Source organism: Hippichthys cyanospilos, chromosome 10 (genome assembly GCF_059441005.1).
Source record: "Hippichthys cyanospilos isolate Australia breed blue-spotted pipefish chromosome 10, RoL_Hcya_1.0, whole genome shotgun sequence".
Classification (NCBI taxonomy): Eukaryota; Metazoa; Chordata; class Actinopteri; order Syngnathiformes; family Syngnathidae; genus Hippichthys; species Hippichthys cyanospilos.
Window position 1 is genome coordinate 12871901 of NC_142378.1, and position 18005 is coordinate 12889905.

General features: G+C 39.5%; 1 protein-coding gene across 2 annotated transcripts in view; it reads right to left on the reverse strand.

Moving 5' to 3' along the window:
- dennd1b (DENN/MADD domain containing 1B) overlaps positions 1-18005 on the reverse strand; it is a 127984-nt gene that overhangs the window by 49592 nt on the left and 60387 nt on the right. For both annotated transcript variants that reach the window (XM_088426282.1, XM_088426281.1), the window contains 4 exons: positions 14924-14977; positions 14326-14436; positions 2917-3017; positions 1514-1559 (listed from right to left, as the gene is read on the reverse strand). In XM_088426282.1, the coding sequence (XP_088282408.1) occupies positions 1514-1559; positions 2917-3017; positions 14326-14436; positions 14924-14977 (312 nt within the window). The remainder of the gene's footprint in view (positions 1-1513; positions 1560-2916; positions 3018-14325; positions 14437-14923; positions 14978-18005) is intronic.

Consider the following 18005-nt stretch of genomic DNA (forward strand, 5'->3'; position numbering starts at 1 on the left):
GCAGCAGAAGGGAGCTTCACTGTTAGGTGTACTTCTGGAATATTGTTGAAGCACAGTCTTCAAGTGTCTTTAAGGACACTATTACATGACTAATGTACATATAACATTATGTAGGTTAAACTATATGGTAGTTAGTGTGTTTTTACCTTAAATGGTAATCACTAGTGCACTAATAATAATCGCAATTGCTCATGAAATTGCAAATTACTTAGTCTCTAGTAAAACATCTGTGGAATTTTTATATCCACCTATTAGTATAAGATGGTATATTCCCCCAAAATAATTATACAATACAGATATACAATACAATACATATATATATATATATATATATATATATATATATATATATATATATATATATATATATATATATATATATATATATATATATATTATATAAATACAATTATCTATTTAAAAAACGATTTAGATAGTGACAGCACTAAAAGTAATTAAATAAAATATATACACAAAAAATATGACATTGTGATAAGCCTCTGGATAAGTCACTTGATTGTATTTCTTTGGTTAAAAAGCACCGCTTTTTCAGGATTAAAGGTCATGAAAATCTGACAAATTTTCAGCAACAGTAAAGTCTTGTCTTTACACTGCCTTACAAAATGACAATAAAAATGTGCAATAAGAACATCTTCACTAGAACACACATGCACAACGCAGGAAGACTGGAACTGAAAGAGGATATTTGAATTGTACATTCTCCTCAGCACTTGAATCTCATGCATCAACAACAGTGATTCTGTGCTACATTGCATGCATCCTGATGGCAACAAATTCAACAATTATTTCAGTGTGATGCAGGATACAGGCAGGTTTGTGTGTGTGTGTGTGTGTGTGGGGGGGGGGGGGGGGGGGGGGGTCGAGGAAGCATAGTGTGTGAATTTTCTAGTTTGTCACTTTTGTGACAGCCTGTGCAGTGGAGGCTCACATGCTGATCTGGACTAATTATGGAGTGGCAAGAAAGAGGGTCTGTCATGGATGCAGAGTGTGATAAATACTGCCAGTGCCACAACTGTCAGACAACTATCACACACACGCACACACATGCGCACGAGCTTGCAACACGCGCTCGCAGACAATGGCAGTGGCGATGGTTTGCCCCACCACACAACACAAAGGTTTATAACAATGGAGTTTGTTTGTGTTTCCTGCCTTTTTCCTCCTTCTCTTGTGCACTTAGGTATAAGAAAGAAAAAGTACAAGCAAGAGAGACCAAGAAACCCATCGTGAAGGGTGTTCTTTAATTCAGTGTGCATCTTCATTTCACCCAAAACAGCATGGCATAATATGAGAAAGTTAGTTCCAGCCTTACTTCATTAACACTACATTAGTACAGTAAAGTAAATAAAACATTGAACTTATTGCATATATTTGTCTGCTTTGCAAACTTTATCCAGCTGTATTTTGCAGGATCCTACAAATACATAATGATGCATACATATTTGCATGTACTTTTATGTGCAGATGCATAGTAAAGAATTAACAAACATACCTCCAGCAGACTAAGATGAACACCCACAAAGTATGGCATGGGGGCACTACAGATGGAGAGAGAAAAACAATTCATCAGCACTCAAAATAACGGGGGCAAATTGGTACAACAAATTTTCACAGTCAGCTATTTTTTTTTTTTAAATAAAACCAGAAAAAAGTTATACTAACTACCGTAATTGGGAAGAAAAATAAAGCTTATTTGAATTCTGTGTTTTCAGAAGTAGTTCATGGTAACTTTCACTTCAATACAAAAGCCTCAAACTCAACATATGTGGGCACCGCAGGAGATGTGTCTTTGCATGTCTGGGCTGAATGAAGTATTCCCCCGAATAGGATGTTCAATTATTCAGAAAAGTCAAATTAATCCAGTGTTCTTAATATGTATTAATAATAGTTCAGAATATTTGCGGTTCTTTTGAACATAAATAAGATTGTAAACCTGTTCTTTTTCATAGGCCCGAAACTTAGCAAACTCCTCTACATGTCTAACTGAGTAATGACGTAGCATTGAAACGTTCTCATTCAAGACATGCCACTTATGCCCAAAAAAAGCAAAAAAAACATTGTCTCCAATTTTTCTTGAAAGGAAAAGGAAAAGGAAAGGAAAACAAAAGAAGTTTATATGGCCACAACTGCATTTTCCAATACAAACAATTGTCAACGACTGAAGTCTGGTGTCAACGGACTTCATTTGTCGTTATCCAAATACTTCTGGTATAACTTCTGCATATGCCATGGTCTGATATAATTTAAAAATCATGTAAAAGCATTGATTAATGTCCGCGCTCCCATTCACCACTCAAAAAAAAAAAAAAAAAATATTATATATATATATATATATATATATATATATATATATATATATATATATATATATATATATATATATATGTAAGACTTACACAGACATTCTTTAATTAAATCGTGCTGTGTCAGATCACCTCTGCCCAAGAGGATTCAGCGGCTGCATGCTCATAATAAGCCTAATACAAGCCTGCAACACACAGCAGGCCCGTAGCACTGCAGTCTAATAGACTGAAATATGACACTATCGTCCATCAACAAATATGCACATGCACACATCAGTACATCCGAGAACACCATACCATACACGCTCATCATCTAATAACATTGTATTTTCGTAATCAGCGCTCAGACGACACCACTGTGATTCAATCAACTGCCGCTGAGTCTTCCCAGAGTGTCACATTTTAGAATCACATTTTAGTCAGCGATGAAGTTTCTAAAGGCGGATGTATTTCTCACATTGTACACTATGATCAATCACAGCTGATTTGAGAAAAAGCAGCACAAAAAGCGGCACGAGCGTCATGAAGCATAGTGACCCACGCTATATGTTATGTTCACAGTGTGTCTGTTTATGGGGGAGACATGACTTACCAGCAGTAGTCCAGAAGATGCGGGGGCAGCACAGGGATGAAGATATGCTGCCAGTACATCGGAAAGAGCAAAGCAGCTGCACCGTGTACACATGCAGTTAACTAAAGAGAAAAAAAACACACACACAAATGAATCAAAAGGTCAGCGCGAAATAAGAACAGAAAACATCAAACTGTCGAGTCATTCTCAACTAAGTCCAAATATTACCAGTGTTTTTAATTGTGGTGTAAGAAGCTTTCATTATTCTAGCTGTTAGAATTGCTCTAGATGCTATAACCTTAAATACTAAATTTATGCCTTGTGTCAATTAAAGCAAGTACTGCATGTCATTAGATTGTGCAGAAGTAATTTATGTTGCTTTAGGTACTTGTATGTAAGACTTTTGTGTTGAACATGTAACCTCAAGCTATCACTGGAGGAAAGAAGAGAAGATCAACTGGCTGACAGCAGCCTGTCTCGATCCTTTGTAGCAGAGCCAAAGAATGACAAATGGAAACAAAGATGTAAAGAAAGGTATGGCTGAGAATGAGGAAAAAAAGACAATTGCCTTACACTAACAATATGATCTAGCTTCGTCTATATATAGTCCATCGTTCTAATGCACATCATGATAAATCTAGGTGTCAAAATTACATCAATTAAGAGAAATCAAACAATCAAAAATATTAGTGACTTTTGTAGTAATAAAGTAATCATTTAAAGCTGTTGCATTGCGTAAAACTGTCCAGATTCTATGACTATAGGCTATCAAGGGCTGTCACTAGCATATATTTTTAAAAATCAATTATCCTACCATTGTTCAATCAAATAATGGAGTAAACAACCCCCTCAATGTACTGCTTCCAAACAATGTTAAAAATATAGAGTATGAATTATAATTTTTCAATCATTTGCTTTGGCTGAACATGAGTCGAAGTGAGTAGGTACACTCAGGTATTTGCTTCTACACTTCTTAAACATCAGCAAGTCTTACCATTTAAAATTAACAAGCATTCACTACCATTTAGCTCACACCAACATAATGTTATATGTGCATTACACTTGTAATAGTGTTTTCAAAGACTCTTTCAGACAATGCTTCAACAATATTCTTTGAGTTAACCTAAGAGTGGAACTAAAACGAGATCGGTTAGCCTTCTTTTTTTTACTACTAAATTAATGTGTTTTTAAACACACAAATGATAATCAGACATTTAGCCACTAGGTGGACTTGGTCAACTTTTGATCCTCCGCCCTAATATCAAGACTCATTATTCTTTAATTTCAGTCCTTCATGAAAGCAGACAGGTGATGAACGATGATCGGACCTGTGCCTGAATTCGTTACAAAAAAGTTGGAGAGTAAAACTTGAATCGCTCAAGTGGTATAAATGATGAATGAATGAATAATTGATAGAATTGATGTTAATTTGTAATATAATATGACACTGTGCGGGTCGAATGCCATGACATTTTGTTCTGTACACAGTAATGTGCACTAGAATGACATTCAATCGTAATTTGAATAAACTTAACTAAAGCTGTAAAATTAATCGAATACAGGGTAATTGACAAAGAATCAATTATCCGTAATCCTCGAATTTCACCCTTCTCAGTAGTAATTGTTCTAATTTCAGTAGTCCTTTTTGTTTGTTTTTTGTGATTTTGTCATTCTTTTTTGAACGAAATAAGACATTTGATTTTACTTAAAAAAAAAAACAAAAACAAAAAAACAATGAATGGACCAGTGACTGAATCATTTTCAAAAAGGTTGGTCAGTACAATACAAAATAAATTAATAAACTGCAAGTGAAAAAAAAGTCAGAATAAAATTGTATCTGATCACTAGATTAATCAACTGAAACACTGAAAATCAATTTTAAAAATATTCGATAGTGACAGCCCTAATCTTAGTGAATCATGTGAATGTCAACCTTTCAGCACAAGACCTAATTGCAAAAGTCGGAGTCAGGCAGGCTTTGTCTAATAAAATTCTCGCTTTCTTCAATAATATTACTTTTTTTTATAAGCATCAGACTTTTCTTTGCAGGATTATTTTAAATCTTCAGTGCGCCCCTAATACTTCTTTGTCAGTTCACAATTAACTGCTTTTCAACACTAACAGCCCAACACACATCACTAAGAGAAGCGTCTAAGCCTGGGATTTTTTTTTTTCTTTCTCAAATAATTAACCTTTTTTTTTTTTTTTTTTTTTTTTAAACAAATAATGAGGCACGATCACATGAAGATGACACCGCTTTTCAAAGGGGCTTCACTACAGTCAATCCAACGCCACACATAAAATTAAAATCATCGTCTCCCATTGTCTTAGAGCCACCCCACCCCACGTCCCCCAACCCGTCTTGACACGGCGTCTCTTTAAAACCAAGCTAAAAGTAATGACCTGCAACACACACACGCGGGCACGGCGGGGGAACGAGGCGTTAGCTCATCCCCCAGATTAAAATAACATGATTAAATATGGAAAGAGAACAGAGGTCTGAGGGGCTCCTGCGGGACTTCATTAGGGCAAATTGCCAAAGAATGAAACATGAGTTAGCCAAGAGAGACTGCGGGCTAGGCCAATACCACCGGGACCCTGGAGCAGCAGCCGCTGTTATACCGCTACAGCTTCACAGTCAATGTGTGAAGCGGACACACACTGTCACACGCGCGCTCGTACACACATCCAACTACCAGGAGACCCTCTGCTCACTGACACACAAAGTGTCACAATTGACCGGCCATGAGCCAAAACCGCCGCTGCCAGAAAAAGAGAGCCCCCACCTCCTCCTCCACTTCTTGCAGTGGAACCTCGCATCAAGCCTGGACATCTGAGAGGCTCGGCGTGAATGCCTGTTTTCGTGTAAATGTGCCGCCCTCCACGCATGTTTGTTTTAACTGCATTCATTTTTCCTATCGACTGGTGGGGGGGAACGCTTATTTGTTGTCTCGGTGCAATCTCTCACCCAGCCGGTCCCACAATAGTTAAGACTTAATCAACATTTAATTGGTGTCTTGCTCCGCATATCTGAATATGCATATTTCCTCCACACAACAATGCCACGCTCCTGTCAAAACCAATTCCCTAACAAACAGTTTGCCTTCTTTTGTTAATTCTTAGAGTAAATCAATCACATGAATATTTATGTGGGAAAGTGAAACACTTGGTGGAGGAGTTGCGAGCAAAATCATCAGATTTTTTTTTTCCGCCAAAGTGATGATAAAGGGGCATTAATTTGTGATAAAGAGAGGTCAGCGGTCTGACTGCAGGCTTACACACACGCGCGCGCACACACACACACAAAGTGGAGATCCAACAGGCAAGTATATTTCTCCTCTGGGAGTGCGAGACAAGACCCAGCCATTCACTGGTACCAGGAGGTAATGGCACAGAACACCTCGCTAACCATCTCCAATTATCTCCACCAGGCCTCAAGGTGAGCCCCCCAACTGGTGTGATTTACTTGCAGGTTGAAAGGCAAAAGGGGAGTCTCTCACTCTTCTTCTAACACCCACTGGCTGTATTGGGGGAGTTATAACGAAGGAGGTGACTGACGCTGGGATACTTATATTTATTTCATTTGTTATCTCCAAATAGATGGGGATGAAACGGTGTCTGCGATAAGTTAGCTCAAGAGAAAATCCTGTACCTTTCTCACTCAAATTGCTGAAAAATGTATTTGTTTGGCTATAATTGAGACCAAAGAAAAAAACGGTCAATAAAGTTAAAAAATAAAAAGGCTGGAAAAAAAAAAAAATCACACTTTTCTTTGTTCAAGGTGGTGAGATGGCTAAAAATGAAAATCTTGATTTTCTTCAACCATGGAGGATTTTAGTTGATTTTAATGAAAGCAATAAAGAACAAAACAAGTGAAAATATTCAGAAAAAGATAGTAATATGGATTTAAAATCAGTTTAAAAAAATTAACATTCATACCTTGATGAAAGAGATAGTCTATTTTGACATTTTTACAGCAAAACGTTAATATTTTGTCTAGAATTAATTTGATAGCTAAATTATTTTTTTTATGTTCAATTAATACCTTGATATTTTTTTCTATTTTCTGTCAACTGAAAATGAAATCACCCATGCTCAAGGCTCGAGTAATGACCAAACAAGGCTGACCTGTTGATCATGTGACTTTCATAAGCTGAACCATGACTGATTGGTCTGAGCCTGAGCCTTCAGCACAATTAATGGTATTTTCAGTAGACAGCTAATGAAAAAGAGTTTTCAAAAGTACGTGAAAAGTAACTGAGTTATCAAATTAACTCGGGGCGGATCTGTGGAAGAATGGTTAGCACTTCGGCCTCACAGTTTCAGGGTCCCGAGTTCAATTCCAGCTGGCTCTGGCCTTCCTATGGGGTGTTTGCATGTTCTCCCTGAGCCCCTGTGGGTTCTCCCCGGGGAAATAAAAAATAGATAAATAAATGAATGGAAATGAACTCTTTCAATCCCAAAGATGTAAATTTATGTCTTTAAGAGTTCAGACACTCAATAGGGTATTAATTTATATATTTTTTGACATATTTTCAAGTGTCAGTGAAGGAGTATTTAAAAAAGGCTGCTACAGAAAGAGTTCATTACTGAAAAACTCATTACTGCTTAAAATTAAAATTAAAATTAAAATTAAATTACTGCTAAATAAGTGGACTATCCCTTAAAATACCACAACTAAGCAGTTAGTACATATTGTAAACATGTGTTGTAATACATTCTGCCACTCTTGCAAATTTCACGATTAACCTATTTTTTTTAAATGACAAATTATTCAAATCAATTTGATTTTACTTCCCAGCCCTAATTCAAGTTTTTTTTTTTTTAAACGTGCGGTCAGAGGATTGTGACGGGGGTTCACATGACAGTAGGCCATAAGAGGCTAAGGCTGATAAAATATTTGCCAGTCTGATAAATAATAGATGAGTGGAGCCAAATGGCTTACACGCTCCACAAAAGACCTGGGTGCTTAATATTCCATTCAATGGAGAATCACAGATACAGTCCCGAAGAACAAATACAGGATTAGGTACTGGGTCCAGTCCTCGGGGACCGGGGCTCAGCCCGGTAATGAAGGGCTGCCTGCCTCTCACACTGTGTGTATGTGTGTGTTGGCCCATCCGCTGTGAGAAGCTCAGCGATTATACGGCGACAGCCTGCTTCAAAAAGCAGTCAAGGTCTTTGGTGTTGCCCTGAGAGCTTTTTAGTGCACTTGTAGCCCAAATATAAAGAAGACTGGTACTTGCAGACTCGTTCAGAATTGGACAGAAAAGACGGAGCTGGGCGAGCGGTGAAAGAAGAAGAAAGTGTAACAAAAAAAGATGGGAAAAATAAAAAGTATTACAGCTGGTATTACAGCAGTCTTAAAGCTTGGCAAAATGCCTTAAAAAGATTGCCATGAAAGGCTCAGCTGTCTACAAAAAGTCTCACCAAAGGCTGAAACCAAAATGAAACTAAAAGTACAAGTGAGGGAGGTGATATTTTACTTTTTAATATAGCGATGCAGCTTTATGTAACAGGAATGTGGATTTTAGCTTTAATGACAAAATCAGTCGGCAATTATTTGAGATTGTATCTTTTTTTTTCTTCAATGATTTGATTAGAAAATATTAAGGATAAATTGTCCATTTTTCAACCTGTATTTAAAGATTATATTATAACAATTTGTTAATAGTCAATAATTTTGTCGATGAATTGGATAAAAAAAGTTTGAACTTGCATTGGTTTAATCAAAATAAGAATATTATATCAAATTGAGAGGGCAAAAAATTAAAAAAATATATGAGTTAGGATTTAGTTAAGGAATTGTTGATCATTATTTTCTAAAGTAAACGTTTGCAAATGTATATCTTTAAAGGGACAATGTGTAACTGTTACTGATAACTAGACCTTCAATTACAACATTGTTGGTCGTTAAGAACACCTTTATTTGCAAGTTCTTGAAATTTGTCATCATTTAATTCCTTTTAACTGAAAAAAAAAAGTCTAAATCTTACACGTCGGGTTGACTTGCGCTTGAAAGAAAACTTCAGGCCATTGTAACTCAAGACAGCAGGGACAAATGCCTCCCGTTAAAAGTAAACCACTTCCTTGTCACGCGCTCATTTTTAGACAAACTAATTTTGGTTATTCTTTTCCCCCTCACTCAGCTGTCTTTCAGTCCATGCCAGCCTCCTTTGACTGTTAGTTTTGTTACATTAGCCTTGCTTTCTCTCCTCCTCAGCACCAACTAAGTTTCCAATTAGCCAGTCTGCTTTCACCTCTGTCGACATACACGGATGTCAGGCTAGGCGCGACACAAGTTTGTCTCACAACAAGTCTCTGGCACAGGAAGAGAGAGCGAGGCCAGACGTGTTGCCGTGGGCAACAGCTAACGCCAGGCCTCCCACACATACAAAGTGACTGAGAATCTGTCACAAAGACATAAGGTACGAGCTACGAGTACCCGCACATACAAACAGATGCACGCATGCAAAAAAAGAAAGAAGACAAACACCCACTACATGCAAATAGGCACATTTGTGGCTACGGCAGCGGAACACGCGTGGCAAGTCATGGCACATGGCTTGAGATAAATCTATTGAGCGAAAAGAAAAAGGAAAAGCAGGAGGAAGAGAGGTGTAGCCGGAGAGAACACCAGACAGATGGGTAAAAAATGATATGTCAGGGAGGACCAAGATAGCGTAAGTCGGGAGACAGTCAAGTCAGGCAACGAGAAGAGAGGAGAGGAGTGGAACAACAGAGGAAAAGGCAGGAAACAGAGAGACAGCTGGCACTCTAGGGCATGCGGAATGGATAGCGCCTTGTTAGCATAGGCCTGACAGGCTGATGAGAGGGCTGCTGTCAGACCATGCTGGGGCCCGGCTCTGTGAGTTTGGGCAGAGAATGGGCTCGCGAGCTGGGGGGCCTCGGCAGATGAAAGACGTGGAAGGTGGTGGGGCAACGGAGGGGGGGCGGGGGTCCTCCCGGCTGACTAGTTAGAGGAAGGGCTGATGCAGCCCCATTATACGGCACTATGACAAGGCTGCACGCTCGGCTGGCTCCCGCCCCTCGCGCCACTGCCGACCAACCTTTTCAAAGAGCGTTCACCTCTGGTCGCCAAACGGCAAAAAGTCAACTGATGCATTGTTGTACAATGATGATTTATTCCTTTGCTGTTGGCCGCTTGCGCGCCGCGCCGGCCATGTACCGACAGACTGACAAGCTGGCTTCACCGGAGGCTTTAACACAGGCATCACCCGGAGCAGAAAGAATAAATGCGCTACATTTGTAGCGTGTGTGTGTCCACCATCTACACCGTTTCTCGCTGCTGTGCTGGTCCACCTGGATTGGCCTTCGCTAGCAAGACAAACTACCGGGCCGCCGTATGGTCACTGCACCTACGCGAAATGAAAACCAAAGAAATGATAGATGCTCCACGCGTGGCGACTAAAAGAAATTGCACTCCTGCGAAAACTACTGAAGATATTGGTGTGTGTCTGTGGGATTTGTTCATTCAACCAAAAGGATATTTTGTGAAACTGAACATCAAACAAGGCCCTAATGGCTCGCTCGCCATCCCTGTTGGAGTTCCATCTCAAAGTTGTTTGATGGGTTGGGGTTCTGTGCGATTTCTTCCATACCTAACTCGTCCAAAGTTGAAAGGAAATTCTGATTCAAGTGTCTTTTTTTAAATGATGGCTCTTTCTTTTCTAACTCCTGAGATGATTTTGGCATACTGATCCAAGGGAACTGCTATTTTCCTGTCCAAATCATTCCAATAGGATGACTGCTGCTTTCAGTTCAATCCTGATTCAAATCGGATGCTTCCTCAAATACGATTTTTAGGCTGACTTTTGTTTAGCAAGTGTCCAAATCTGGTCTGGCCCCGTTCAGAATGGTCATATTATCAGCCCATGTGATGGTTTGCTGGACCAATGACGTGGAAAACAGGGCGTCGACCAGCACAAAAACCCTAGTAAAATCTCACAGCCCCTGAAGTGCCTTAATCTATCTCGTCCACTTAGTGTCACCGTATGTTCCGTCCGGACAACTTTGGTCACAAAACGCTGGTTTGTGACCCCGTGGGCTAAAAAAAAAAGGCTGCTAGATCCCGAGCTTTTTTCTTTTGCGAGCCAGTGCTCGGGAATGTCCTACCTATGGACGTTTGCGCTGCAGAAATCCTGACTAAAAACATATTCATACACTCAAGCGTTTAATAAATGGCTCTATTTGACTGCAGCTTTCTTTTTTTCCTTCCTGCCCCTTTGGAAAGGAAGCTAGATGGTGAGATGAATTGAACGCTAGCATGTGGACTTGTTCCGATCGACCGATGCGGGTTTTGAGATGGGATACCTCCGCTACGGCACTTTTGTCGGAAAGGACCCACTGGGACAGAGTGTGAGGAGGATCATACTCGATGACATCTCCTGGAATCATATGGCATCTTTACACACAACACTTACTGCTTTACATGGCACAGTGTGTTATTTTTGGCATTTGGCATCGAGTGCAACCTGTTGAGCCTGGAAGGGGGTACCATTCACCTGTGGGCCTTTTTCAAGGTTTCTTATTTTCCCTAAATGTTTTTTTTTTCCTCTTCTCTCCTGAGAGCTATGTTCAAGGGAATGCTGTTATGTGTTTGTAATGCTCTGTATGATCCTGTATGTGATTTCTTTTTCACAAGTAAAGGTCTTTGAGACTGTTCAGGGATTCAGGGCTATACAAACGAACTTGACTTGATGTACCCTAATTTCAAAACCACTGTCTAAGGAAACATTTGTGAACTCATCGGACATTGAACTGCTGCCCAGATCAGATAGAGTTGGACTATTTCGATTATACTTTGAGCCAGTGACAGAAAACCATGTATTTTTTTCATTATTATGTGCTGATAAATCTGGAGAAAAAAAAATACATGACTTCAGATTCTATATATATTTGCACTGTGAAAAAACAACAGCTCACCTATCCCTAATGAGCAACACAATTCTTTGAGCTTGAAATGATGGGCAATGGTGCTGCTATTAGGCACAATAAAAAGCTTGTTGAAGAATAAGAAAATATATTTTTTCACAGCCAACAGCATATGTGTGAGTGCTCGTCTCAGCATTGACACAAGTACCCCGCCACTAACAGTAAAGAATAAGCTTTGAAAATATTACTGTCCATCTACTAACTGCCAACAGTCACATTTTCAAACATTATGACAAACTGACATCAATTATATATTTTTCACCTGCTCAAGTATTTCATCACCACACAATGGGCTGGATAATGAGCTGGGTTCTTTACAGTTAAGTATGCATTATTGTGGCAAGCTTTTCCTCCTGAACTCAGAGGTCAGTCTTCCCAACAATGAAAAAAATAATGCATCACAGGAGTAGCAATAATTCGAGGGCCTGCAAGTAATCCCAGTGGGGATGCGAAAATACCTTTGTACTACAGTGCCTGACATATACTGCTACCAAACCAAAACAGCTCTCCCAGAGGAAGATAGATGGATCGACGGATGATGGATTGCAGAGGATGAAAGACTGACGGAGGCAAAGGTCTGATGAATAATCTCTTAAAATATCCTGCTGGCATATTTTATTAGGAAAAACAAGACGAACATTTGTCTTAGGGTGGCGGAACGGTCTAAATCACATTGAAGCAAATTGCATCCGCCCCCTTATTCCGCCTGAGAGAGAGAGAGAGAAAAGAAAAAACTTTCACTCTCGAGTCTGACGACGTACATTGTGTAACTGTGGTGTGAGATACTGCTGTTGTGAGAGGCTGATGGGAGACAGGTGAGCGCCTAGGAGGGCCGGCTGACTTTCTGCGGCTCCTATGGGAGACCTTGGGTGCTGCCAGCACCCATCAACAGCTCGGGGCCCTCCGGCTGTTCACTGTTGATACCCGGGCAGGATCAGCTACATTAGAGATACAGAGAGGACTGGGATGACATCACTTCCCTCTTCCATCTCATCTGTCATAAACATTTGGCTCTGCCTCAGCAAACACAAAGATAAGGCTCAGAGTGTGGAATGAAGAAGAGAGGAAGGAAGAAATGGGGGGGGGGGAATTAGAAGGATTCTCTCCCTCATAGACACAGACAGAAGTAGCTTTAAATTATGTCAGTTAAGACATGCAATAAGTGATAATTTAAGGCTTTTGCTCCAATAATATTTTGGAGTTACAAAACATTCCGACATAATCCAGCTTTGGAGTGACTAGCAGAGCTCGCTACTTTGTAGATGTTTCACTGCAGGGTGGTGTTCAACTCCCCGCACATGCAGCGTTGCATGTCAGAGAAATAGTCCCTTCCTACTTTTTAAGGTTTTGATATCCTGCTGGAATATTGATGAAGCGCTTCATATTCAATCAAACACACATTCTGGATAATGTGAATTTTATATGAGGGCAGACATTGAGCCTCGTGGAATGTAAATTAATGAATGTGGTTGTACCTCGAATTATGAGTTCAATTTGTTCTGTGACCTATTGGTAACGCTGTACTCTCGTGCAGTGCAAAATACATGCAGCTAACAGAAAAAAGTTGAAAAGTGACACAAACCACTGTTTTTGTAACATTTTTTTAGACATCGAAAACTAGCACGGTAGTGAATAAAAGCAAATGAAATAGGTGCATGTCTCCAATACCAGACGATTCAATACAATATTCTATATATGAGGTATGATACAATTCTTTTCGAGTGGAACAATTGAATTCAATTCGAATCAGTGAGATGACGATTAAAATCGGCAAGCTCCTAATAATAGATCCTTTTTTTTAACTGTATAAACTATATTGAAGGTAGCATTTGGAGCTGAAGGTAGCTAGTGTGAATTGTGGTTAAAGCAGCTTGTCACGAATGATCTCATTTTGTTTTTGACTGTTGCATTGTGATTCTCCTTGTCTACAAGTGAAAGCATTACAATAATTGGTGCTCCTTTTTTAAAATTCCATTCCAGAAAAAGCATACCTGATGTTAAATACTAACTCAAAATTTGTCTCCAAGTAAGACAGTACCATAGTGGGCTGTTAAGCAAATTAAAATTTAAAAAAAGAAAATGACTTTTTACCAAGCAAAAAATATATATTTTTTAGTACTATCTGAATACTTCGGTTATTCGAGTAGAATATTCTGTTGGATATAAGAATAATGAAAATACTTGAAAGTCGCCTCCGTAATTGCATACATATATTTTCTTGGAGAGTGAAATCTCAAGTGCCCAAAACAACACGCAAGCAAGTTTCAACCCCACGCCTAAACTGAGTTTACTTTCTGTATGACGATGCTCCCTGAGGATGAATTTCATGCCATCTTAAAATTGAGTCAAGCCGCAATACGAGTTCAAGTGAAGCCTCGCCCAACTGATTGCGTCGTATAATGAGTATCTGACACCATTTGTCCCAATGTTATTAAAAGCTGTTTTCCTGTGGCTGATCCCAGCCAATGGACTCACAGTGCTCAGCTTGCTTGAGGTAATGATGATGCGCCGCTCGTGAAGCATGCTGCCGTACAATTGCAGCATGTTGTTGACATCAACAGCCACAAAGTATTCAGTCAGGTTTCTCTACAAGGGGGCAGAGAGGGAGGGATATATTTTATGCAGGTACATAACAAAGTGTCCTCGTGACAACACGTTACAGAAAAATGTCAAGGTTTTAGACGGTTACAGCGTGTGCTCATACTGCGGAGACATACTGTACCTGGGTTACCACCTCGCACCCACTACTTTGGTATTAAAGCTTAACATTGAAAATACGGAAGTAAAGAGGTTAAGATTTGTATGCACAGATGCATGACTGAGCTCCACTTTCAACACGAAAATCAACAGGGAGAAAGGCGAGTTAAATCTGAAGTATCTAATACCCATGGCAGTCACTGAACTTCAACATGAAAATGTATCAGCACCAGGAGACAAAACTGAAACAAGAGGATGATGCAATAATTTCAAAAGATGACAAGTGTATCTGGTTAAATACGATTAGAGGCAGAGATGTTTCCAGAAGAGAGGGCTCACTTTATCTCTCTCTGTCTGGTTTTCCACAAATACTTACACTCTCCGGGATAGTTGGCAGTCCATTGATATCCGGGGCGATGAAGTAGGAGTGCTGCGGAAAACACAAACATGCAGGAGAAAGAAGAGAGAAGGTCACAAGTGAAGCACACCACTTACACAGAAGAAAATGAGGGAAGGGGGGTTGACTTTGTTCTATGATTTATGGCTCATCTTCAGCTCTGCCTATATGAATTGCTGAGCTGGTGTCTGAACTGTGGCGCTGCTTTTATCGGGCTTACAGAACAGAGAAAGCTCAATAGAAACTCATCTCCCCGTAGACGCAGACTGGGGTGAGGTCTCTGGTGGGAAACCGAGTCTTTATTTAAGCATTAGAAAGGCTTGTGGAGTAGCAACACTTGTGTGTGCCAGTGTGCGCACGCACACAAACACAGGTTGTTTAGAGGATCACAGAGCTGCCTGTCTCACTTTGGGAGAGCAGGGCACTTTCAGTGTTCCGATCAAAGAGGCCGGAGAGGGGTTTTGTCTGGAGACGGGTAGGCAAAGCACCAACTCCAGCGCGCACTCTACCTCGCTCAACCATCTGTTGCCAACTTGTCCTCTAAACTCGTGACAGAGCGGCCCGTGGGACTTGAGCTATTATATTTTAATAACAGTAAACGATTATCATCGACTATCATGTTTGAAGTTCAAAAAAATCCTCTACAATAATGTTCTATGATGTTCTAGCTTCTTAGCAAGCTCTACAGAAGCTTGAAATCTTGTGAATCATGTGTGCTGGAGAGAGAAAACCAGAAAACATGCAGGCTGCTGGCCCTCGAGAACTGGAGTTTCACACCTATGCCCTAAAGAATGTGAAGAAAAAAATTCTCTGATTGAAAGCATCGAAGAATTAACAATAGAAGTGCAGAGAAACACCCAGAAAACCCAACTTAAGATGGGGAAATCAGCTCAATGTTAGTAAAGTGATTTCAGCATCATACTGCATTTGGAGGATTTAAAACAATGCTGGGCGAACTCCAGACATGATCGAAATAATTTTCATCCGGGGACTGTATTTACATACTTACATGTACTGTATTTAAATGTTCTATTTTTCACTACCTTCAGTAAAAAGGATACTAATGTGATAATAAATAGTAAATCGCAACACAATAACACAATGTGCAAATCTGCATAATTACTCAAGAAAATGCCAGGGTAAACAGAGTAAACTATTCCTCTACCCAGCGTTTCTGTATTATGGATGAAAACTGAGGAAACAATGTTGTTACCATTTAAATGGCTATATTTCTTGGGGGAGGTGGAGAGGGGGTCATTGTTGTTGCAAAAGACAAATAAGCAAGACATATGCTGAAATTTAAAAGAAATACGAGGTTCATTCATATTATTTCATTTATCCTTTGCAACAATATATCAGTATATTATTTAAAAATGTAACCTGTCTATGATTAATGGCTAAATAAGATTTTGTCTATGCATATTTTCCAAGAGCTTCTAGGCGAAAAAAAAACACAGCAAATAAATGCCACTGCTATCGATAACGAATGTTCATTTCAAATTTGCTCATAAAAGTATATCGATGATTTATTTATTGCGAGATTAAGAGGTCACTGAAGACTTATCCAGCGTTGCAGACATTTTGTGGGTCATTGATTTAATTTGAGGGAGAAGTTACAGATTTTGTAGGGGAAGATTAATCCCAGGGATCTGAAGCAACATTTTTTTATTAAAAAAAACATTGTGTCATTATCCATCCATCATTTTTCTCAATCACGTGTCCTTGTCTTGATTGCAGGCTTTCTGTTGCCTATCCCAGCTGTCTTTGAACTGCAGGTGGGGTACAGCCTGTACAGGTTAGCAGCCAATCACAGGGCACATTGAGACGAGTGCCCATTCACACTCAGACACACACCTAACTTCAATGTGAAGTTTCCAATATACCTAGCATGCATATCTTCGGTAACCCAAAGAAAACCAACGCAGGCACATGGAAAACGTGCTGCCCATGATGTCAAACTCATGACCTTATGACCATGTTAGGCGGTCGTGCTCACCAGGCTGTCACCCAGTATTATTATTATTATTATTATTATTATTACAGTTGTAAATGTTTAATTCATCTTGGCCTTTTTCCCTTTATGAGTTTGAAATGTCCGAGTGCATTTGAGTGTGCCATACAACTTGTGCGGAAGTCAGCAGTTACTGAAGATTTGGACTTGAATTGGATGTCAACCAGCGCTCCAAGAAAAACTTCAAAATAAAAGCCTAACAAGCCTTGAGGCCCATGTATAATTTGGTGTGGTCATTTTGAAGTTGGCCTTGATATGGTGATGATATGTTTTGCTGTTGTGGCGCTGGACATGACGACTCTTCCTGCTTTTGCTTCTCGTTCAAGACAGTGAATGTGCAATGTTAAATGAACGTGCAGGCTTCATGAGAACGTACACAATTTTTTCTACTGAGCAATCCATGAACCATGTGCAGCGTGGCAATTGTTCTGTACCGTCACAAATGAAGTCGAACAAATCCTGGCACTTGATTTTCAGTTTAGCGAGTCCATGTGTTTACATGAGGTGCAAGGTCTAAAATTTACAAAGCATGTGAAAGCGCTTATTTTGAGCCTATATCTCATCATTTATCCTATTCTTGACACGTGTTATTTACGTTTCATAAAAAAGATAAAGCCAAACCAAGTAATACGTTTGAAGAGAAAAAAATACCTCCACCTAACTGCACTACGAACAAGATTTATGGCGAATAAACGTTGTATTATTCATCCATGCTTTCAGTTCATGTGTTCAGTGTGCTAGATTATGTTTTCCCATTGGTCTACAAATCTATAGCATTGTGGAAATAGAAAGCCAGGCTCCGTAATTCAATCCAGGCTTTCAAGGGCTGCTTGCTTGCTTGTCTGCTTTCTTCTTCTTCTTTCTAAGTTATGTTTATACAAAAACATTGAAAGTGGGTTAACTGGAAAGGCATCAAGGAGATTTTTTTAGCACAATTGCCTTTAAACATAAAATGTAAAAAAAAACCTTGATATTCATGGTGAGAGTATGGCAATGTGGAAAGGCATTAATCATTTATAAAAGTTTGATTGTTTTCCAGAGAAGAAGCAG